Source organism: Mus musculus, chromosome 5, assembly GCF_000001635.26.
Source record: "Mus musculus strain C57BL/6J chromosome 5, GRCm38.p6 C57BL/6J".
NCBI classification, from domain to species: domain Eukaryota; kingdom Metazoa; phylum Chordata; class Mammalia; order Rodentia; family Muridae; genus Mus; species Mus musculus.
This window is the reverse complement of record NC_000071.6, coordinates 21,554,909-21,571,993: the sequence shown is the minus strand read 5'-3', so window position 1 is coordinate 21,571,993 and position 17,085 is coordinate 21,554,909. Positions and strand designations below refer to the sequence as shown.

General features: G+C 44.3%; 2 protein-coding genes across 7 annotated transcripts in view; one reads left to right on the top strand and one right to left on the bottom strand.

Moving 5' to 3' along the window:
- Positions 1-17,085, top strand: part of Fbxl13 (F-box and leucine-rich repeat protein 13) — a 161,852-nt gene that overhangs the window by 73,705 nt on the left and 71,062 nt on the right. For all 6 annotated transcript variants that reach the window (NM_177076.4, NM_001199632.1, XM_006535728.3 and 3 more), the window contains one exon: positions 15,135-15,187. In NM_177076.4, coding sequence (NP_796050.2) covers positions 15,135-15,187 — 53 coding nt within the window. The remainder of the gene's footprint in view (positions 1-15,134; positions 15,188-17,085) is intronic.
- Lrrc17 (leucine rich repeat containing 17) overlaps positions 1-17,085 on the bottom strand; it is a 32,385-nt gene that overhangs the window by 3,918 nt on the left and 11,382 nt on the right. The window contains exons 2-3 of the mRNA NM_028977.1: positions 10,695-11,594; positions 1,619-1,774 (exon numbers count right to left, since the gene is read on the bottom strand). Coding sequence (NP_083253.1) covers positions 1,619-1,774; positions 10,695-11,472 — 934 coding nt within the window. The 5' untranslated portion in view covers positions 11,473-11,594. The remainder of the gene's footprint in view (positions 1-1,618; positions 1,775-10,694; positions 11,595-17,085) is intronic.

The window sequence follows — 17,085 nt, the reverse complement described above, 5'->3', positions numbered from 1 at the left end:
CCTCTACACGTGCACACCCACACATCAACAAGTACACAGGGGCACAAAAGTAATTGCTCTAATTTTTTAACATAGGAAATATGATTGTATTCAAAAATATTTCTAGCTCTATGCTATATTATAATATAATAAATACTATATTTATAAGTGATCATTTTATAGCTGGGCCTTTTAGATTGCAAGCACACTGCAAAGAAACGTGTGATAGATAAACTAGGCAGTGGTTCAGTAGCCTAGTTCCTTCCAGAGCTACTGTTTCCTTAATTCACAGCATTCATTTTGTTTCCCACCAGAGGCTTTGCTTAGCAAGCAGTGGAGAGCCTCGAAGGGCAGAAGAGAGAACCAATTTTGATGTAGGAGCATGGCTAACATATCTTAGCTCGACTTGAGCATGCTTCCTCTGAACCTATGAACTGGTATTTAGCAGTTAGTTTTGAATTTATATTAAATAAGTTGGGGCTTAATGAATACCCCCCTCAAAAGTCAAATCTGAATTTCCATTTTAAAAGCATTACATGTTCATATTCCTATCTTTTACTACATTTTCATTAGTTTATTGTATGAATTATTATGTGTGTATGATATATGTACATGTTTATGTGTGTATGTGTGTGTGTACATGTGTGTGTGTGTCTGGAGGTAAAGGCCTACATCAGATCTCTATTTCATTTTTGAAAGAGGATTTCTCTCTGAAACTGAGACATATTTATTTGGCTAGGGTTGTTGGCCAATGAGCTCTGTCCTCCTGTCCTCAGTGCTGGGGCCATACATGCGTGTCCTTGCACCCAGATTTTATATAGATGCTGGGGATCTGAACTTAGTACTTGTGCTTCTGTGGCAGCCACTTTACCAAAGGAGCCATCACCATACAGGCGTGATGGTGGGCCCTGTGATATGAGTACTTGAGAAGCCAGGGCAGGAGAGTAAGAAGCCCAGGACCACTCTGGTGTACACTGTGTGAGGCCCTCCACTCCCACCATGTACACATCACTACTTTACAAATGCCTCTGTTAGCTAGGCTGACTGAGTGAATATTGCTTAGTGCCTTGTATTCCTAGGCTGACTGAGTGAATATTGCTTAGTGCCTTGTATTCCGTGTCTTGCACCTGTCGGATTCTGTATTTGCAGATTCAATCAACAGATTAGAAGTAGCTGGAAAACATGGCGTCTATTCTGAATTTGTAGTGCATTCGCTAGACTTTTCTTGTTGTTACTGTTTCTTATGCAATATAGTATAGTGACAGTTTTGATAGCATTTTCATTATATTATTACCAGTAAGAGCAATTAAAGTATAAGGGGCAACACATGTCGTTTTACAAAAGGGATTTTGGTGTCTGAGAGAGTTCCTGAATCAAAGACACTGGACCCTAAGGGATGACTGGACAGTACTACACCCTTTGTAGAGCAATGTTTTGGCACACACATCTGAGTGTCTAACAATCCCTATTTTAAGTATCATGCTTAATTAAAGTTCAGACTCTTTGAACTTACTTTTTGTACCTAAATGGAGTTTACTATAGGTGTTGCCACAGAAGAAAAGTCACAGCCCAGCTGCCCCCCACCTGAAGGAGCATGCATAGTGACTTACCAGGATCTAGAGCATGCATCGTGACTTACCAGGATCTATAAACTCAATGCCATTGCTGCTTAGGTTTAACTTCTTTAGTTCGTGAACATCTTCAAACTCCTTGGGTCGGAGCTGTCTGATTTTGTTGGATGACAGGTCAAGCTTCACTATGTCTGGAGGGATGTTGCTTGGGACTTTCTTCAACTCTGGAAAAATGAACAGTGTTTAGGTTACATTTTTCTGGCTTCTAGTTTCTATTAATCCTGAGAGGCTGCAGGTCAGCTTAGTGTGTGTATGTGTGTGTGGGGGGGGGGGCTGGCTGGGGGGAGATATATAGCTGGAGCCAAAGAAAACACGAATGAGCCTTGGCAGGTGCTGGATCCGAATTGCAAGCACCATGCTTAGCCTGCACCATGCTTAGCATGCACCGTGCTTATCGGGAGGGTCCAAGGGAGGGGCCAGAGAAACTCCTTAGCTGCAGAGGCAGGAGCTAAAGAAGAGGAAGACTCTGCAAGGCTGTAGAGTCATTTGGGAAGCAGGGACTCCATCTTGGTGACCCAAAAGGCCCACCTTTGAAAGGTGCAGGCATGAGGCCTGCATAAGACATAGGAAGCTTCAGTCCAGCAAAGACCTACAGAATAAGACAAGCTTATTCTGTATACAATAGGTAAAGAGAGTGTACAGGTAAGTCTTTGTCACCACTGTACAAATGAGAGTCACCTGAGAAGAGGGGACCTTAAAAGAGGAATTCTTCCATCAGATGGCTCCCTATGCATGGCTGTGGTGCATCCTCTTGATTAATAACTGACAATGGAAGGGTCCAACAAACTGTGAGTGGTGCCATTCCTGGCCAGGCGCTCGTGGTTGTTTGAAAAAGCAAACTAAGCAAGCCATGAAGAGCAGGCCAATGAGCAGCGTTCCTCCGGTCTCTGCTTCCATTGCTACCTGTAGGCTGGCTTTCCTTGATAATGTGGGGACTGCCATCTGGAAGTGTAAGTTAACTCTCTCCCTGCTCTTGGTCAGGGGTGGGGCACGGGTGACTAACAGTAAAGCTGGTGTCTCCCTCTTGTTCCTCATCTCCCGAGGAGTTGCTGCTGCCCTCTGTCAGGGTGGGCATTCTGTTATGATGTCAGGTTATCCATCATTTTACACTTCCTCTGCCAACAAATGATTCCAGGCACTCGGTTCCCATAAACACCACATTCTTGACCTCCCTGATCTCCCAAGCCTTGGCAACAGCCCCCTCATCCTCCCAAGCCACGGCAACAGCCTCCTCATCCTCCCAAGCCATGGCAACAGCCCCCTTATCCTCCCAAGCCATGGCAACAGCCTCCTCATCCTCAGGAGACCATGGCAACAGCCTCCTCATCCTCCCAAGCCATGGCAACAGCCTCCTCATCCTCCCAAGCCATGGCAACAGCCTCCTCATCCTCCCAAGCCATGGCAACAGCCTCCTCATCCTCCCAAGTCATGGCAACAGCCTCCTCATCCTCAGGAGACCATGGCAACAGCCCCCTTATCCTCCCAAGCCATGGCAACAGCCCCTTCATCCTCAGGAGAAACACTCCAAGTGGATGCCTGCAACCACAGACAGCACCAAGCCCTGTGCCTGTGGCAATGTTTTCTTTGTGAAGTAGATGCAGTAAGGGATCAACAACAAAATCATACAGGAAAACAGCAGTTACAAGCTTGCTTTAATAAGTTGCTTACCAGTGGCTTATTTCTAGAATGTTCTACTTTAATATTTTCAGTTCTTGGCTGACAAGATATGAACTGAAACCAAAGTGCGTGTATGGGGGACTAATGTAGGTAAAGGAGGACGCCATATCTTTTTGTTTTGTTTTGTTTTTTCAAGACAGGGTTTCTCTGTGTAGCCCTGGCTGTCCTGGAACTCACTCTGTAGACCAGGCTGGCCTCGAACTCAGAAATCCGCCTGCCTCTGCCTCCCACGTGCTAGGACTAAAGACGTGCACCACCACCGCTTGGCGGGGATGCCATATCTTACTTTTTCTTTCTTAGATGTTAAAATTCATGCATGACTTGATAACTTTTCACCCACTTAACTCCTGAGGTAGAGTTTACCATTCCCAAAATTCCTGCTTCCGCACGAACCAGATTTTCAAAAAGAACAAGCTAGGAACAGCAACATGAAGAGGAGAGCCGGGGTTATGTCCTCAGAGGTAACAGGAAACCAAGGCTCACCTTGATTTTGCTTCTATTATTTATTTTCTATCTTTAAATCATGCTTTTCAAAAAAGTAATCAGTTCTACATTATATTTTACTGTGAGACTTGCCCTTTAGTCTTTAGCAAGAAGTTTTGGTTTTAATGACAGCAGTTTTAGCCTAGAGTGGGAAACAGACTTGTTTTCATGTAGCAACAATAAATGGCCTGACTGACATCTGCAGAGCTGGGTGGCCCCAAGGGCTTTCTGAGGAAGCAGAGATTCTTAGAACCAGGAACTGTAAAACACATTTATGAAAGGTGGCATTCATTATCCACACTGCTGCTTTTGGTATAAAATGGTTGAATTGTGAATATATCTTAATAAAATTGTAATGAAATATTAAGAATAACGACTTGGTATTTATGGTTTCTTAGTCCCAGGAATATTTACAATGTAGTGACTTGCACTTAGCTTTTTGTTCTTCCTCTTAATAGCCCAGATTGCATGGCCTTTGTACATACGTGTGTATGTGTGTTCATGTGTGTGTGCATCTTCTGAATGTTTCTATACATGATTGTGAAGGCTGGAAGTCAACCTCAGCTGTTCTTCCTCAGGAAATGCCACATTTTTTTGTTTTGAGACAGGGTCTTTTACTAGGACCTGGGCTTGCTGATTAGGCTAGGCTGGCTGGACAGTGAGCCCCTGGGCTCTTCCTGTTTCTGCTTCCCCAGAGCTGGGATTATAGGCATGTGCGATCATACCCAGCTTTCTACATGGCTACCAAGGATTGAACTCGGCACCTTATGCCTCCATGGCACTTTCGTGACTGAACTATGTTCCAACCCCTGTGTCTAATGGGATGGTATTGGAGTTCATTTCTAGATTCCCTAGTACAACCTCTTGAGTCAAACTTCCTTAAATTTCCTTCCCCTTCTTGATGGGCCCTTCCTATCTATGTGCTCCTGATCTAGGCATTCTTAACAAAATTAAATGAAGAGAACTGTATATGTTCCATTATTAACCTCATTTTACAGATGTGGAAATGGGGGCACAAAGAAGTTAGGTCATTTGCCAGAAGTAACATCATCACAATTTAAACATGCTAACCCAGCCCTTAATCTGTCTATGTTGGCCTTCTGTTTGATCTGCTATCTACCTGCCTAGAACCCCCATGTATAACATACACATATATAGGGCAGGAAGAGGCCACAGGTGCAGTCAGTCAGTCAAGGCCAGGGTCCTGTAGGGTGTCCCAGTCAGCAGAGCTGGCACCCCTTCAGTTCTAGAAAGCCTAGATCAGAACCTGCCTACTGGACCAGACTTGAGGATAGATGACAGAAAAACCATGTAAAACAAGTTGAAAGTGGGTTAGCCGCAAATCGACGGGTAGAAAAGATGTTTGTAAAAATACTCTGAAGCCCACTTTAAGCAATGGGTTTGTGGGCGCTAGAAAAAGACAACTTTGAAGTTGTCAGCAAACTCCTGAGTGGAAATAGCATCCACAAGTAGCAGGAAATGCAAACCTAAGAGTTTTCCTAGCATGACCTAGAAACAAACAGGAAACTTCATTGGTTGTAGTGGAGAGAAAAAAATTTTTTTCTTGCTTAAATTTGAATGAGTTATAAAGTTGATGCAAGCTATGTGCCCCCGATAGAGAATAGACAGACAAGTACATATCTCCTCACATCAAAATGACACTTTGTCAATGTCTTCATTTCTAGACCACATGCCATGTGGCATCCAGAGCTCACATTTACCATGAATCGAAATGTTTGGAGGTAGGGGAGGGAGAAGGCTTGAGATAGGATCTGGCTTTCAACTTGCTGTGACTTGAACAAGGAAGGCCTTGAACAACTAACTGATCCCCTGTGTCCACCTCTGAGTTGGCAATTGTGGACCTCATTCTTGACCACAGCTCTTATGAGCTCTGCTTCTCCGACAACCGAACCTTACTATGAGGAGGAAGTTGAGACATTTTCCTCACATCATTTTCCCATTTAGTAGGATTTTGGTTGTCAACAGCCTCAGAAATAATTTGAAGACTAGGTAGTAGTTAAAGAGACACACATAAGCTTGTTTATCAGAAAGTAAAATTTCTTAATTATTATTGAAATCAGCGGCAAGTTGACTTCAGAAGCAGCTGGAGCCAATTTTCCTATATAATTTTTCCTAGCTTTCAAAGTCAAATTAGTAAATTATCGTGGTAAATGTGAAGTTAAAATTGGTTTTAGAACTCATACTTCCATGTGTTCCTGGCAAATCCTGTCACCTCAATATGGCATAAATGTGCCTTTCAACCAATCCCACACTTACTCCCTTTGAAAGGCTGAGTTGTGTTGGCAAAGGGCCCATTGTTCCATGAATAAAGCTATTATTTTTTTTTTCTTGCTGTCAGATGTTTAAGGCAAAAATAGTGATCTTTGAGGTCTGTGTGGTTGAGTTGGCACCAGTGAGTCCCCTGCACACATCTGAGTCACTGCTAGTCCGTTGGGAAAGGCTGAGTTCCCTCATTGGAAGGGTCCATACTGCAAGTCCCCTGCTTGCATTCCCTGTGTGGTACCCTTGCATAGCGCTCAAGGGGAGGACCTGATATTGGGAGGACGCACACAGAAGGCACGAGTGAATGCTTGGTATAGTGGACATACCCAGTCTTGAAGGAAAAGATAGCATTACATGGTGGCCTGTGGCTTGAACTGTGAATTACTACTGCCCATGTGACCTCCTAGGGACAGCGTCTCTACAGTGAGCTTTATCATTTATGAAAGCACTGTTTAGGAATGGGAGCAGTTAACAGTGGCTTTTCTTCACTAATGTCACTGCTAGTCGCCGCGCCCCACCCCCACCCCATCCCCTTGATGGCACACTTTAGGTTTCCTGAAACTCTGTTTTCTGATACACACACACACACACACACACACACACACACATATAACATATATATATATACATATATGTATATATGTATATATATATATATATATATGTATATATATATATATATGTATGTATATATTCCATCAAAAACATTGGTACTCCATCAACAGGGGCCTACAGATGAACATTACTGACCACTTGTTTTTGTTTGTTTGTTTTTGTTTTTTTGAGGCAGGGTTTCTCTGTGTAGCTCTGGCTGTCCTGAAGCTCACTCTGTAGACCAGGCTGGCCTCGAACTCAGAAATCCGCCTACCTCTGCCTCCCAAGTGCTGGGATTAAATGCATGCACCACCACTGTTCGGCGACCATTTGTTATTTGAGTATTTGAGATTGGTTGCCATTTATGGAACAAAATAAAGAAATTAGAATAGATTAAGGTTGTCATATTTGAATTCTAGCCATGATTTTCAACTTCTGTGTATTTATTTGTTTTAAAGTTGCTCAAGTTACTGCTTTGAAGGTACAAAGGAAGGCAGCTCAATGCTGACACTAAAAACGAGTTTAGGCAGACTTTTCCTTATAGGAATTAACTTAAAATAGGAATTTATAATAAAACAAAATGAAAATAAATGATGAATAGTATTAGTGGACTTATCTAAACCACAGTGAGGCAGTTTTAGTTAATTGTGAAAAGTCTTAATAAGCCTTCATTATATAGTCCAGAACTAGAGGGTGTTAGAGGTTGTGCCGGAATTGGGGTTGGAGAGAGGGTAGTCACCAGATACAAGGATGAAGATGGACAGGAAAGCAAGGAAGCATAAGTATGGTTGACAACAACTGTACATCTCAAGTAGCTAGGAGAGAGAACGCTGACTTTTCCAACACAAACAATATCTGCCTAAGGTGAGGGATTGATCCATTCCTTTGATCTGGTCACTAAACATCATATTCATTGATTAGAATTAATCACACTGTATCTCATAAACACATAAACTACTGCTGTGTATCAACTAAACATTTTTTAAAAAATGAAAATACAGACCCTGAATTTTACATAGTCACTAGCAATCAGAGGGACTCAAGTTGTCCTTTAACATATGACTCGGTGTTACATACTGCTAGTCCTTTGGGAAAGGCTGAGTTCCCTCATTGGAAGGAGCTCTCTTCCTCATCCGGGTCCCCTGCAGTTTTGCAACAGAGAGGATTAATTTGAGGGGTATTTTTAGAAGATTATATTTAGGCAACAACAAGTTGCAAAAGGGGAAGCAATAAAATATGTTTTATAGCCAATGTTAGCCAAGAGCAGAGGAGAAATGTTTTATAGGACAAGAGACAAAATAGGAACTGTGCTCATTGGAGGCTGTAGAGGAGCTGGTGGCCCAAGACTAAGGAGCAAGCAGAAAGGGAATGCTCTGTATTTAACTCTCATACCACCTCTTTCTTTATAGGGTCTTTCTATATAGCCCTGGCTGTCCTGAGCTCACGATGTAGTCCAGGATAGCCCTCAAACTCACAGATATCTACCTGCCTCTGCCCATAGAATGTTCTTACCTCTCAGAGCAGTGTTTGTCGTCTTGCTATGAAGTCTTACCCATCTTTTATGGAGATAGTATCCTTCTCAGATAACTTGTGAGTCCAGTCCTCTGTACTTTACTCTCTGACACCCAGTGCAGCAAGTGCATATTCCACTAAGCTTGAAGACAGAACCTCAGTAACAGGAAGTATTCTAGCCCAGGGTTTAGTTTGTAGTCTAAGCAATCCAAACAAAAGCTTAGAAAACATCCCGGAGGATGTCTGCGCTTTAGCATAAATCCTAAATTCTCATTATAATGCTATCAAGGACATTCCTCCCTACCTTGCTGTGGTAAAACTACACCTGCTGAGTCTTCTAGAATTCTCCAGTGCTTTCTAGAATTTTCCAATGCCTTCTCATGTGGTAGTAGCTTGCCTGCATATGGTCAGATTAATTCTGGAAGATTGCAAGTGCTGGCTTGGTTAATGAAGGTTCCTGTCCTTGTTTGACTGATGGGATTTCCTGAGCTGCTGCTGCTTCAGTCCTCCCCACCCCCCACCCCCACCCCCACCGTGTTTAAATGGGGACAAGACTGCCTGAACGCTGACAGCATGTGTATATGGGAGGGTACCTGGCACTTGGTAGATTTTCAGTTAGTGAGGACTTTCTCCAAAAGCAGAGGAACCCAGCCTGGCCAGTCCTGGTTGTTTATCACTGCTCCCCCGTGACTCCTGTGAGCACACCTCTCCCTGCTCCTTGTCCCAGACTGATCTGACCACACTCCACTTCAGAGTCAAGGAGAAAGTGGCAAGCTTTGGCCAAAAGCTAACAAATTTACCCCTGGCCCCAGCTGTCTAATCTCTCACATTAACAAGGTCCTGCTCTTAACCATTTTGAGAGGATCTGCTAGGATCCCTTCAGCAATCCTGATCTTTGGCCCTCGGATAAACAAACACAAACAAAAGATGCAAACAAACATCACCACCTAAGATAGATGGAAATCTGTTATAGCATGCTCAAACTGACTCTACTCCAGTGACATCTTGCTGTAAGTTAATATTACAAATAAACTTTTAAAGCATGCCCTAAATGAAACACATCGACATTGTCATAGGGCTTGTTATTATAAAGACATTATCAGTTCTTGGACTACTCTTCGACAGTGTCAGACTTTGCTAACACATCGTTAGCATTTTTTTTTTTTGTGTGTGTGTGTGTGGTTTTTTTCAAGACAGGGTTTCTCTGTATAACCCTGGCTGTCCTGGAACTCACTTGGTAGACCAGGCTGGCCTCGAACTCAGAAATCCGCCTGCCTCTGCCTCCCGAGTGCTGGGATTAAAGGCGTGCGCCACCACGCCCGACTATCCTTAGCATTTCTAAACTCTCCCATTTGTTCTTGGTTCATCACTTAATGTGCAGTTCTTGCACAGCTGTGCAAGTCTGTGTGGGGTGGAAAGTCTACCATTGATTTACAGACACGAGGGGATAGCCTAGAAAGAGTTCCCCAGTCTCATAAATGTTAGGGAAAGTGCTTTTAAATGACTTGATTTTTGTTCACCCTGGATACTTGGGAAGATCTAAGATGTGGGGTTCCAGCAGCTCATGAAAACCATAGGACTGGGCAAGTGGAATATATATCATCGTTAGCACCCTGCTGGGCCTGAGCTGGGCATATCTGGCCGGGAGGATGTCCACCCATAGATGTCAGTGCTTTACATAATTGGTGTAAGTCAGCTTGTATAGAGGGTATCTGTCCTGTATCCAAGGTAAATTAGATTCAAGACTAAATGAATTCCTTACTGCCACAGCTTTCCCTGAACAAACGAACTAGCTCTCGTGGTTGCCCAGCCCCTGCTGTTTTCTCTTCATGTAAATATTTATTGACTTCGGAATCAAGTGTGCAGATGACACTTGTGGGTGGGCACCCATGGAAGCCAGGGGTGCCGGATTCCTCTGGAGTCAGGGTTGTAGGTGGCTGTGAACCACCCGATTGTCCTGGCAATGGAATGCTGGCCCTCTGGGAAGCAGTGCATGCTCTTAACCCATCTCTCCCACACAGACTCTCCCTGGTTTTGAAACAGGGTGTCACGAAGCCCAGGCTGGCTTCCAGCCTCCCAGGTAACTGAGGATGATGGCCTCGAACTTGTCTTCATTTGCTTATGCTTTGTTTCGGGGTGTGTGTGTGTGTGTATGTGTGTGTGTGAATTATTTTTAGGAGACTGTGTTCATGTAGTACATATAGCCCAGGCTACCCTTCAACTCACTGTGTAGTTAAGGATGTTCCTGAACTTCAGACTCTCTTGTCTCTGTTTCTCAAGTGCTGGGATTACACATGGGGGCCACCCTGCCCAGTTAGGTGGGTCTGGGGATTGGTCCTTGCTAGCCAGGCACTTTACCAATGTATGTCTTCTTCTGCTGCTCCCTGGTTACACCAACTGCCCTGAACTGAACTCTGTACACTCCATTGCTGTCGGAGACAGCTTCCTGCCAGGCATCTTCAGGCACCTTGGGCTGTAGGGAGGGAGAGACCTTTCCTAACAGCCTGCAGAAACAGAAAAGGCAGAAGGGCTCACCTTTCCTCTTGCAGTCTAGGGTTTGTATGGGAAACACGTAATTGTGGCACAGAGTGGAGTCTGCTTCTGGCCTGATGACTGCGGGTATCCCCGACACTTGGGGTTTGGGGTCCAGTTGCTCCTTCTCCTCTTCATCACACAGCTCTTGAGGTTTTAGCTGCAGCAACTTTTTATTTCTCAGTGCTGGTGGGCTTCCGCACTTGGCGTAGTTCCCCAGATTCCGGTTCCGTGGAATCTGCAGCATGGAAATGAGCGTCTCTAGCTCACAAGTGCAGTGCCAGGGGTTGTCATAGAGCCGCAGGTAGCTCAGGAGCGGCGTGTAAATGAACGCCTCCTCTGTCAGCACCTTGATCTGGTTGTGCTGCAACAAGAGGGTGGTAAGTTTATTTAAACCAAAGAACGCCTCGCTCTCAATTTTGGAGATCTCGTTCTGCTGCAGGTCCAGGCTCTTCAGCCTTTTAAACTTAGCAAACATGTTGTTCTTTAACACGCGGATTTTGTTTCTTGCTAGCAGCATGTGCAGCAAATCTTGAGGCCAGTCAGGCAACACATAGACTAGTTTCCTTTCTTGGCAGTCTAGGTATTTTTCATGGAGATAAGTGTACACATCACAAGGCAGGCCTGGTGCATAGCGTTTGACTGGGCTGGAGCCCCTCCTGCCACCACGGCCGTGGCTGCGGCTGGGATTGCCTTGGCTTCTCAAAACACCAGGGCTGGACTTGCGAGGCTCAGCAGCTCTGCAAAGGCAGAACAGAAGCAAGATGGCCACTATGCGCATTCTGACGTTCAGCTGGCCCCAGGCAGAAGGAACAAGAAAGTCTTCCTCTGGAATCCAAGTTTGGGTAGCCTTAGCAAACACAGGTCGGGGAGAGTAAGGCCCAACTGGGGTGTGCAGAGCTCCTAGGTGGGACACAAGAAAGAAAGCGAAGAGTGAAGAGCCATCTTGAGCAGCGTAAGACAGAAACAGCAGATTTATTTTATTTTTTTTTCTGAGCCTGCTAGTTTAAGTGGGCAAAAACGTGCTGTGGATGGTTCTTTACTTTTTACTTGCCTGGTTTAGTTAGTATACACGTTTGGGCCTTAAATTTGAGTCACAACTCTCTGTCCTGCTAGCTTGTACCTAACCTCATCTTCAGTATCTGTAAAATGGAGTTATGATGTCTCCTGGTCCCTGGGCAGATGAAAGGTGCTCAATGCCCGGCCATTGGGAAGTTCTCAACTGTTAGGACTCAGCCTGGTGAATACTCCAACGTGTTCCTCATCCCGTAGATTTAAGAATTGAAAGACATTCTCCTGCCAGCCCTGACATGCACAGCCATGTAGGCGTGCCCTTTCCTGGGCGTATGCTTTTCTTTCAGTCTCTCCTAGTCACCACTGTCAGGTCCCAAAGAAACCTTGGGCAAAAGACTGAGATTATTAACATATTAATAAATAAGTTATTAATTACCATATTATTAACATATCAGAGCAGATGCTGGCCACTGGCTGCTAGGCTCTCTCAGCATTGCAAGTACCTGCTACAGAGTCCTCTGGCCACTGACTGCTGGCTCCTCTCAGCCTGTCTCATCCCAGGCTCCCACCCAAGATCTCTCCAGCCCTAGCTTCGCCTCTCTTCCCCCAGCTTCTCTTTTATATAAAACTCCAGCCATTTGGTCCATGCGCTGTCTTGGTTCTCTCTGTCCTCTCAGCTTCTCTCTTGGTCCTCAGCTCCTGGCCCTTTCTTGCTCCTGTGTCACTTCTGCCCCCCACCCCAGTCCCCATCCTTTCATGGCCTGGTCTATTCTGCTGGGCTCTAGATGCCTCTGGCTGTTCTCCCTCTCTCTCTTTCTGCCTCTCTCTCTGCCTCTCTCTCTGCCTCTCTCTCTCTGTCTCTCTCTCTCTGTCTCCCCCCCCCCCCACTTCTCCTCAACCCTACCTAGGAGTGGCCACGTCCTCGTTTTTATTCAGCCACTCATGTTGAATGTGGACCTAGAAATGCTTAGAATAAATGGCACTGTCCCAGCTACCCCCTTATATGTCACCACGACACCAATGTCACCCTGACAGTGAGGGCTTCTCTGTGGCCCCCATGCCAAGGACTTCAATCTGCCTTTCTTCTTTTATGGTTCTCCACAGTGTTCATCAACCTCTGTCTAAACAAGGGGTTCCCTTCTTTTGTGACCTGTTCTTTCCAGTTTCCTTAACTAGAAATCAAATTCCCTAGAATTTGGGCAAGAATTTTTGCCCATTTTATTGCTATGGTGTTTCCATATATCTATTACTCTCATGTAGGTATTCTATCCTCACACATATTATTTGGGGAGGCTATTGGTGAATCTGGAGATCTGCATTTTTTTTCCTTTTGAGGCAGAGTCACTATGTAGCCAAGGATGGCCTTAAACTTCTGCCCCTCCTTCTACCTCCAGAGTGCTGGGCTGCAGTGAGGTGCCACCCAACTCGCTCACTGTGATCCTGGGACTCAAACACATTGAGTATGCTAGGCAAGCACTCGGGTGGGGGTTACTGTAAAAAATAGTCCTGAAGCACTTCTTATTTGCATATATCACTTAGGACAGAAATGACTTTTCTTCTTGGCAAAGGAAGACATATCCAAAGTAGTTTATTACAGATAATGTGTCTGGTATTAGTGTTGGGCTGTCTGGTTATTAGTGGCAGGCATGCTTCATTGAGATGTGATTTATTCTGAGGACTAGGGACACCCCTGCAGCTTTTCCTGTCTAGTGAGACCCTGCCCACCTAAAGCACCTTCCCACTGCTTGGTTTCAAGCGGTCCTCACAGTCACCATTCGTGTGTCCCCCAGCCCTGCTCCAAAGCCTAAGCATCTCTCAAGGTGCTGAGTGCGTTGTCTAGCTGTCTGTCTGCGTGTCTTATCTTCCTTGAGGCATGAAATGGTCAGTATTCCAAGAGTTATTAAGGCATATGGCCCTTCTCAATCTCCACTTTTCTATAACTTATTGCAATTTGTATGTAAATCTAACTTAAAAAGTCATAACAGCTGGGTGGTAGTGGCACAGGCTTTTAAAATGGATGGATCACATGGCCCCCAATGAAGGAGCTAGAGAAAGTACCCAAGAAGCTAAAGGGATCTGCAACCCTATAGGTGGAACAACATTATGAACTAACCAGTACCCTGGAGCTCTTGACTCTAGCTGCATATGTATCAAAAGATGGCCTAGGCGGCCATCACTGGAAAGAGAGGCCCATTGGACACACAAACTTTATATGCCCCAGTACAGGGGAACGCCAGGGCCAAAAAAGGGGAGTGGGTGGGTAGGGGAGTGGGGGTGGGTGGCTATGGGGGACTTTTGGTATAGCATTGGAAATGTAAATGAGCTAAATACCTAATAATAAATGGAAAAAAATCCCAGCACATGAGAGGCAGAGACAGGTGGATTTCTGAGTTCAAGGGTATCCTGGTCTACAGATTGGGTTCCAGGACAGCCAGGGCTACACAAAGAGATCTTGTCTCAAAAAGCCCAAAATAAATAAATAAATAAATAAATAATAAAAGTCCTAACAAATAGTTTATTTCACTTATTATGCATGTGAACTATTAGAGGGTTAGTGCTTCTGCAACATGCTTTGAAATGCATAAAAATAATGCACAATGTGCAACCAATTTAGAGACGAGTGAATTGGCATGTAATAAAGCCAGTATAAATACAGATTATAATCTAGACAGCGAAGATAGGGGTGCTCACAGTATAGTCCTTTCAATCCTCGTGTATGTGTAAAAATGGGTATAATAAAATATTTTAAAACTAAAACTAAATAAGTCCTGGAAGATGGCTCAGCCAGAAAGTCAGTAGGGTGCTTACCATACAGGCATAAGGAACCAAGCTTGGTCCCCAGCACTCTCATGAAAGCTGGGTATGGTAGTAGGTGTCTGCAATTCCAGTTCAGGGGAGACAGAGGCAGGAGGATTCCTGGGGCTCCCTGGATACCTAGGCTTGCTGAATCAGCAATCTCCAAGTTCAGTGAGAAGCCTGAACAATAACATGAAGAAACACTGCCTACCAACCTTTGTCATTCACATGCATGCATACATACATTCATATACACATATATAAACACATGCACAATAATTAAAATGCTATGTACCAAAAAAGGCCAAAATCCAAAACTAACCAACCAACCAAAACAAATTATTTTTCTTAAACCTTCAAATTAAAATCCCCAAGGATATAGTATTTTTTAAATTGAAAAGTTTTTTCTTCCCATCTTCTTCCTGTACTCTGCAAACAATAACAAACATGTGTATGTATGAGGTTTTAAGCCAAAGACATCATTTGCCTGAGCAGAGAAACCCACATACTTAGGACACGTTTCTTGCTAAAGTTTCTCTTTACTTTTTAATGAAAACGTTGCATTGAATGTAGGATGGAAAAACTAAATGTTTGCAGTGTGTTGTTTAGTGATGCCTTCCTTGTTTGATTTAGGCCACTGTAAAAACTTGCAAGAGTTGAACGTCTCTGACTGCCAGTCTTTCACAGTGAGTATGAGAGTTTATTCTATCGTTGTTTATGTAGGTCCAGACCCCTCACCCTGGAGAGCCAGTGGGTAGACTACATACTTTGTATGCATTTGGGGTTGAATATGGAAAAAGCAAACTGTATTAAACATTGGCAAAGACATGTGCCCACCCCCACCCCCTGCACAATGCTATCGTTCATCTTGTGGCTATGTGCTTAGTGGTAGAGCCTCTGGCAAGTAGAAGTCTTTAATGGTTACATAAAAAGGAACTGTGTTTATGTTTCATGCATATTTATATGAGACAGAAAATACTGGGTCCCTGCAAGGATGGTGAGTTTCATGGCTGTTAGTAACCATGCCAAAGAGATGGAAATGAACATATATCCCTAGATTCCCTCCTTTCTGGCCCTTTGGCTTTCTCTCTCCTCTTAACCGGTCTTCCGTATTGTGAACATGCAATACCCTTTGTACAGGCAGGTCTGACCGATTCACCTCTACCATCCACCATCCACACACTACTGGGGAAAAAAAAATCACACTACCTTAATATTGGTACACCCTGGAGACTCTGTAGTCTGCCTCCCTTTGTAACCTCATCCTGTCCCACTCTACACGGTAAGTTCTGGTGACCATGGACCAGGGTGCTCAGAGCAGTTTCTTGTTGTTGCTCATACAGTTCGTTCTCTCTCTCTCTCTCCCTCTCTCTCTCTCTCTCTCTCTCTCTCTCTCTCTCTCTCTCTCTCTCTCTCTCTTTGAGATAGGCCAGGCTGGCCTTGAGCTCAGCAGTTCACTGCCTCTGCCTCCCAGGTTTAAGGTGTGCACCACCATGCCCACCTTTGTTCCTTGCTCTTGCCTTCACCATCACCCCCAAATAAGGCTTAAATAAGGGAATGGTTCAAATAATTAATGTAAGTACATGGGACGGGGAGACATTTGGAAAGTGGCCCAAATGGGCAGTAAGAAAAGCTCTGAACACGGGCAGCCCGGACTTGAGAATTAGGGTCACTAATTTCTGCTGAAACCATTCCAGTGGGTGCTGCCGGGTCTGAGATACAGCTGCAGTGAGTTGTGAAATGGACAAGATACAGGAAAACGGGCATGAGCTATAAACTCATGTTCCCAGAAAAATGGATGAGGGGGTTAGAAGGAATGAGGACCTGGAAATGCAAACACATTTATAGAAGCCAGTGGAGACTACCCAGCTAGTGGGACGAGTTTCTGAGGAGACAGAGAAAGCAGAAGGAAAGTCTGACGTGTAATGATGCTGAGCACATGTCAACACCGGGCCACAGCCCTTGACAGGTGATAAGACACCTACACTGGTTCCTCAGAGACCCCACGCCCCCAGCGTTTTACACAGCAGTATGCCGCGTGTTCGAGGGAGTCCCTTCTTAGATGTCTTTCCTGTTTTAACATGAAATCTCCTCAGGTCCCCACAGTGCCATTTCAGTGTGTCCTTGAGCCCATTTTTCTGTCTGTCTGAATGATGCTCATCCCTCCCATCCCCCATCCCCAGCCTAGCAACCTTTGTTTTTCTTTTTAAAACACTCTTCATCCCCACTGGGGTTTTCCATACATTTTTGAAGAACTTTTAAAAAAAATAACACCATAGAAATAAAAATGAATTGATATTACCATTTACTCAGAGAGAACACTTCAATAATTTGTGGTATATGCATAGAATTATACCACTGTAGCCACAAGTAATTTTACAACATTTTCTATATCCTTAAGAGAAATCATATCCATTAAATCACCTCTCATTTTCTCTCAACTCTCAGCACCTTGTAATTCCATTTTTTTTTCTGACAGGCTTAATTTTCTTCTCTTCCAAGTTGGCACTGTGGGCTCAGCCCCTCAGCAGTTATATTTTCTACTCTTACAGTTATGCTCACACTGGGGCTCCAATTTTAGAAG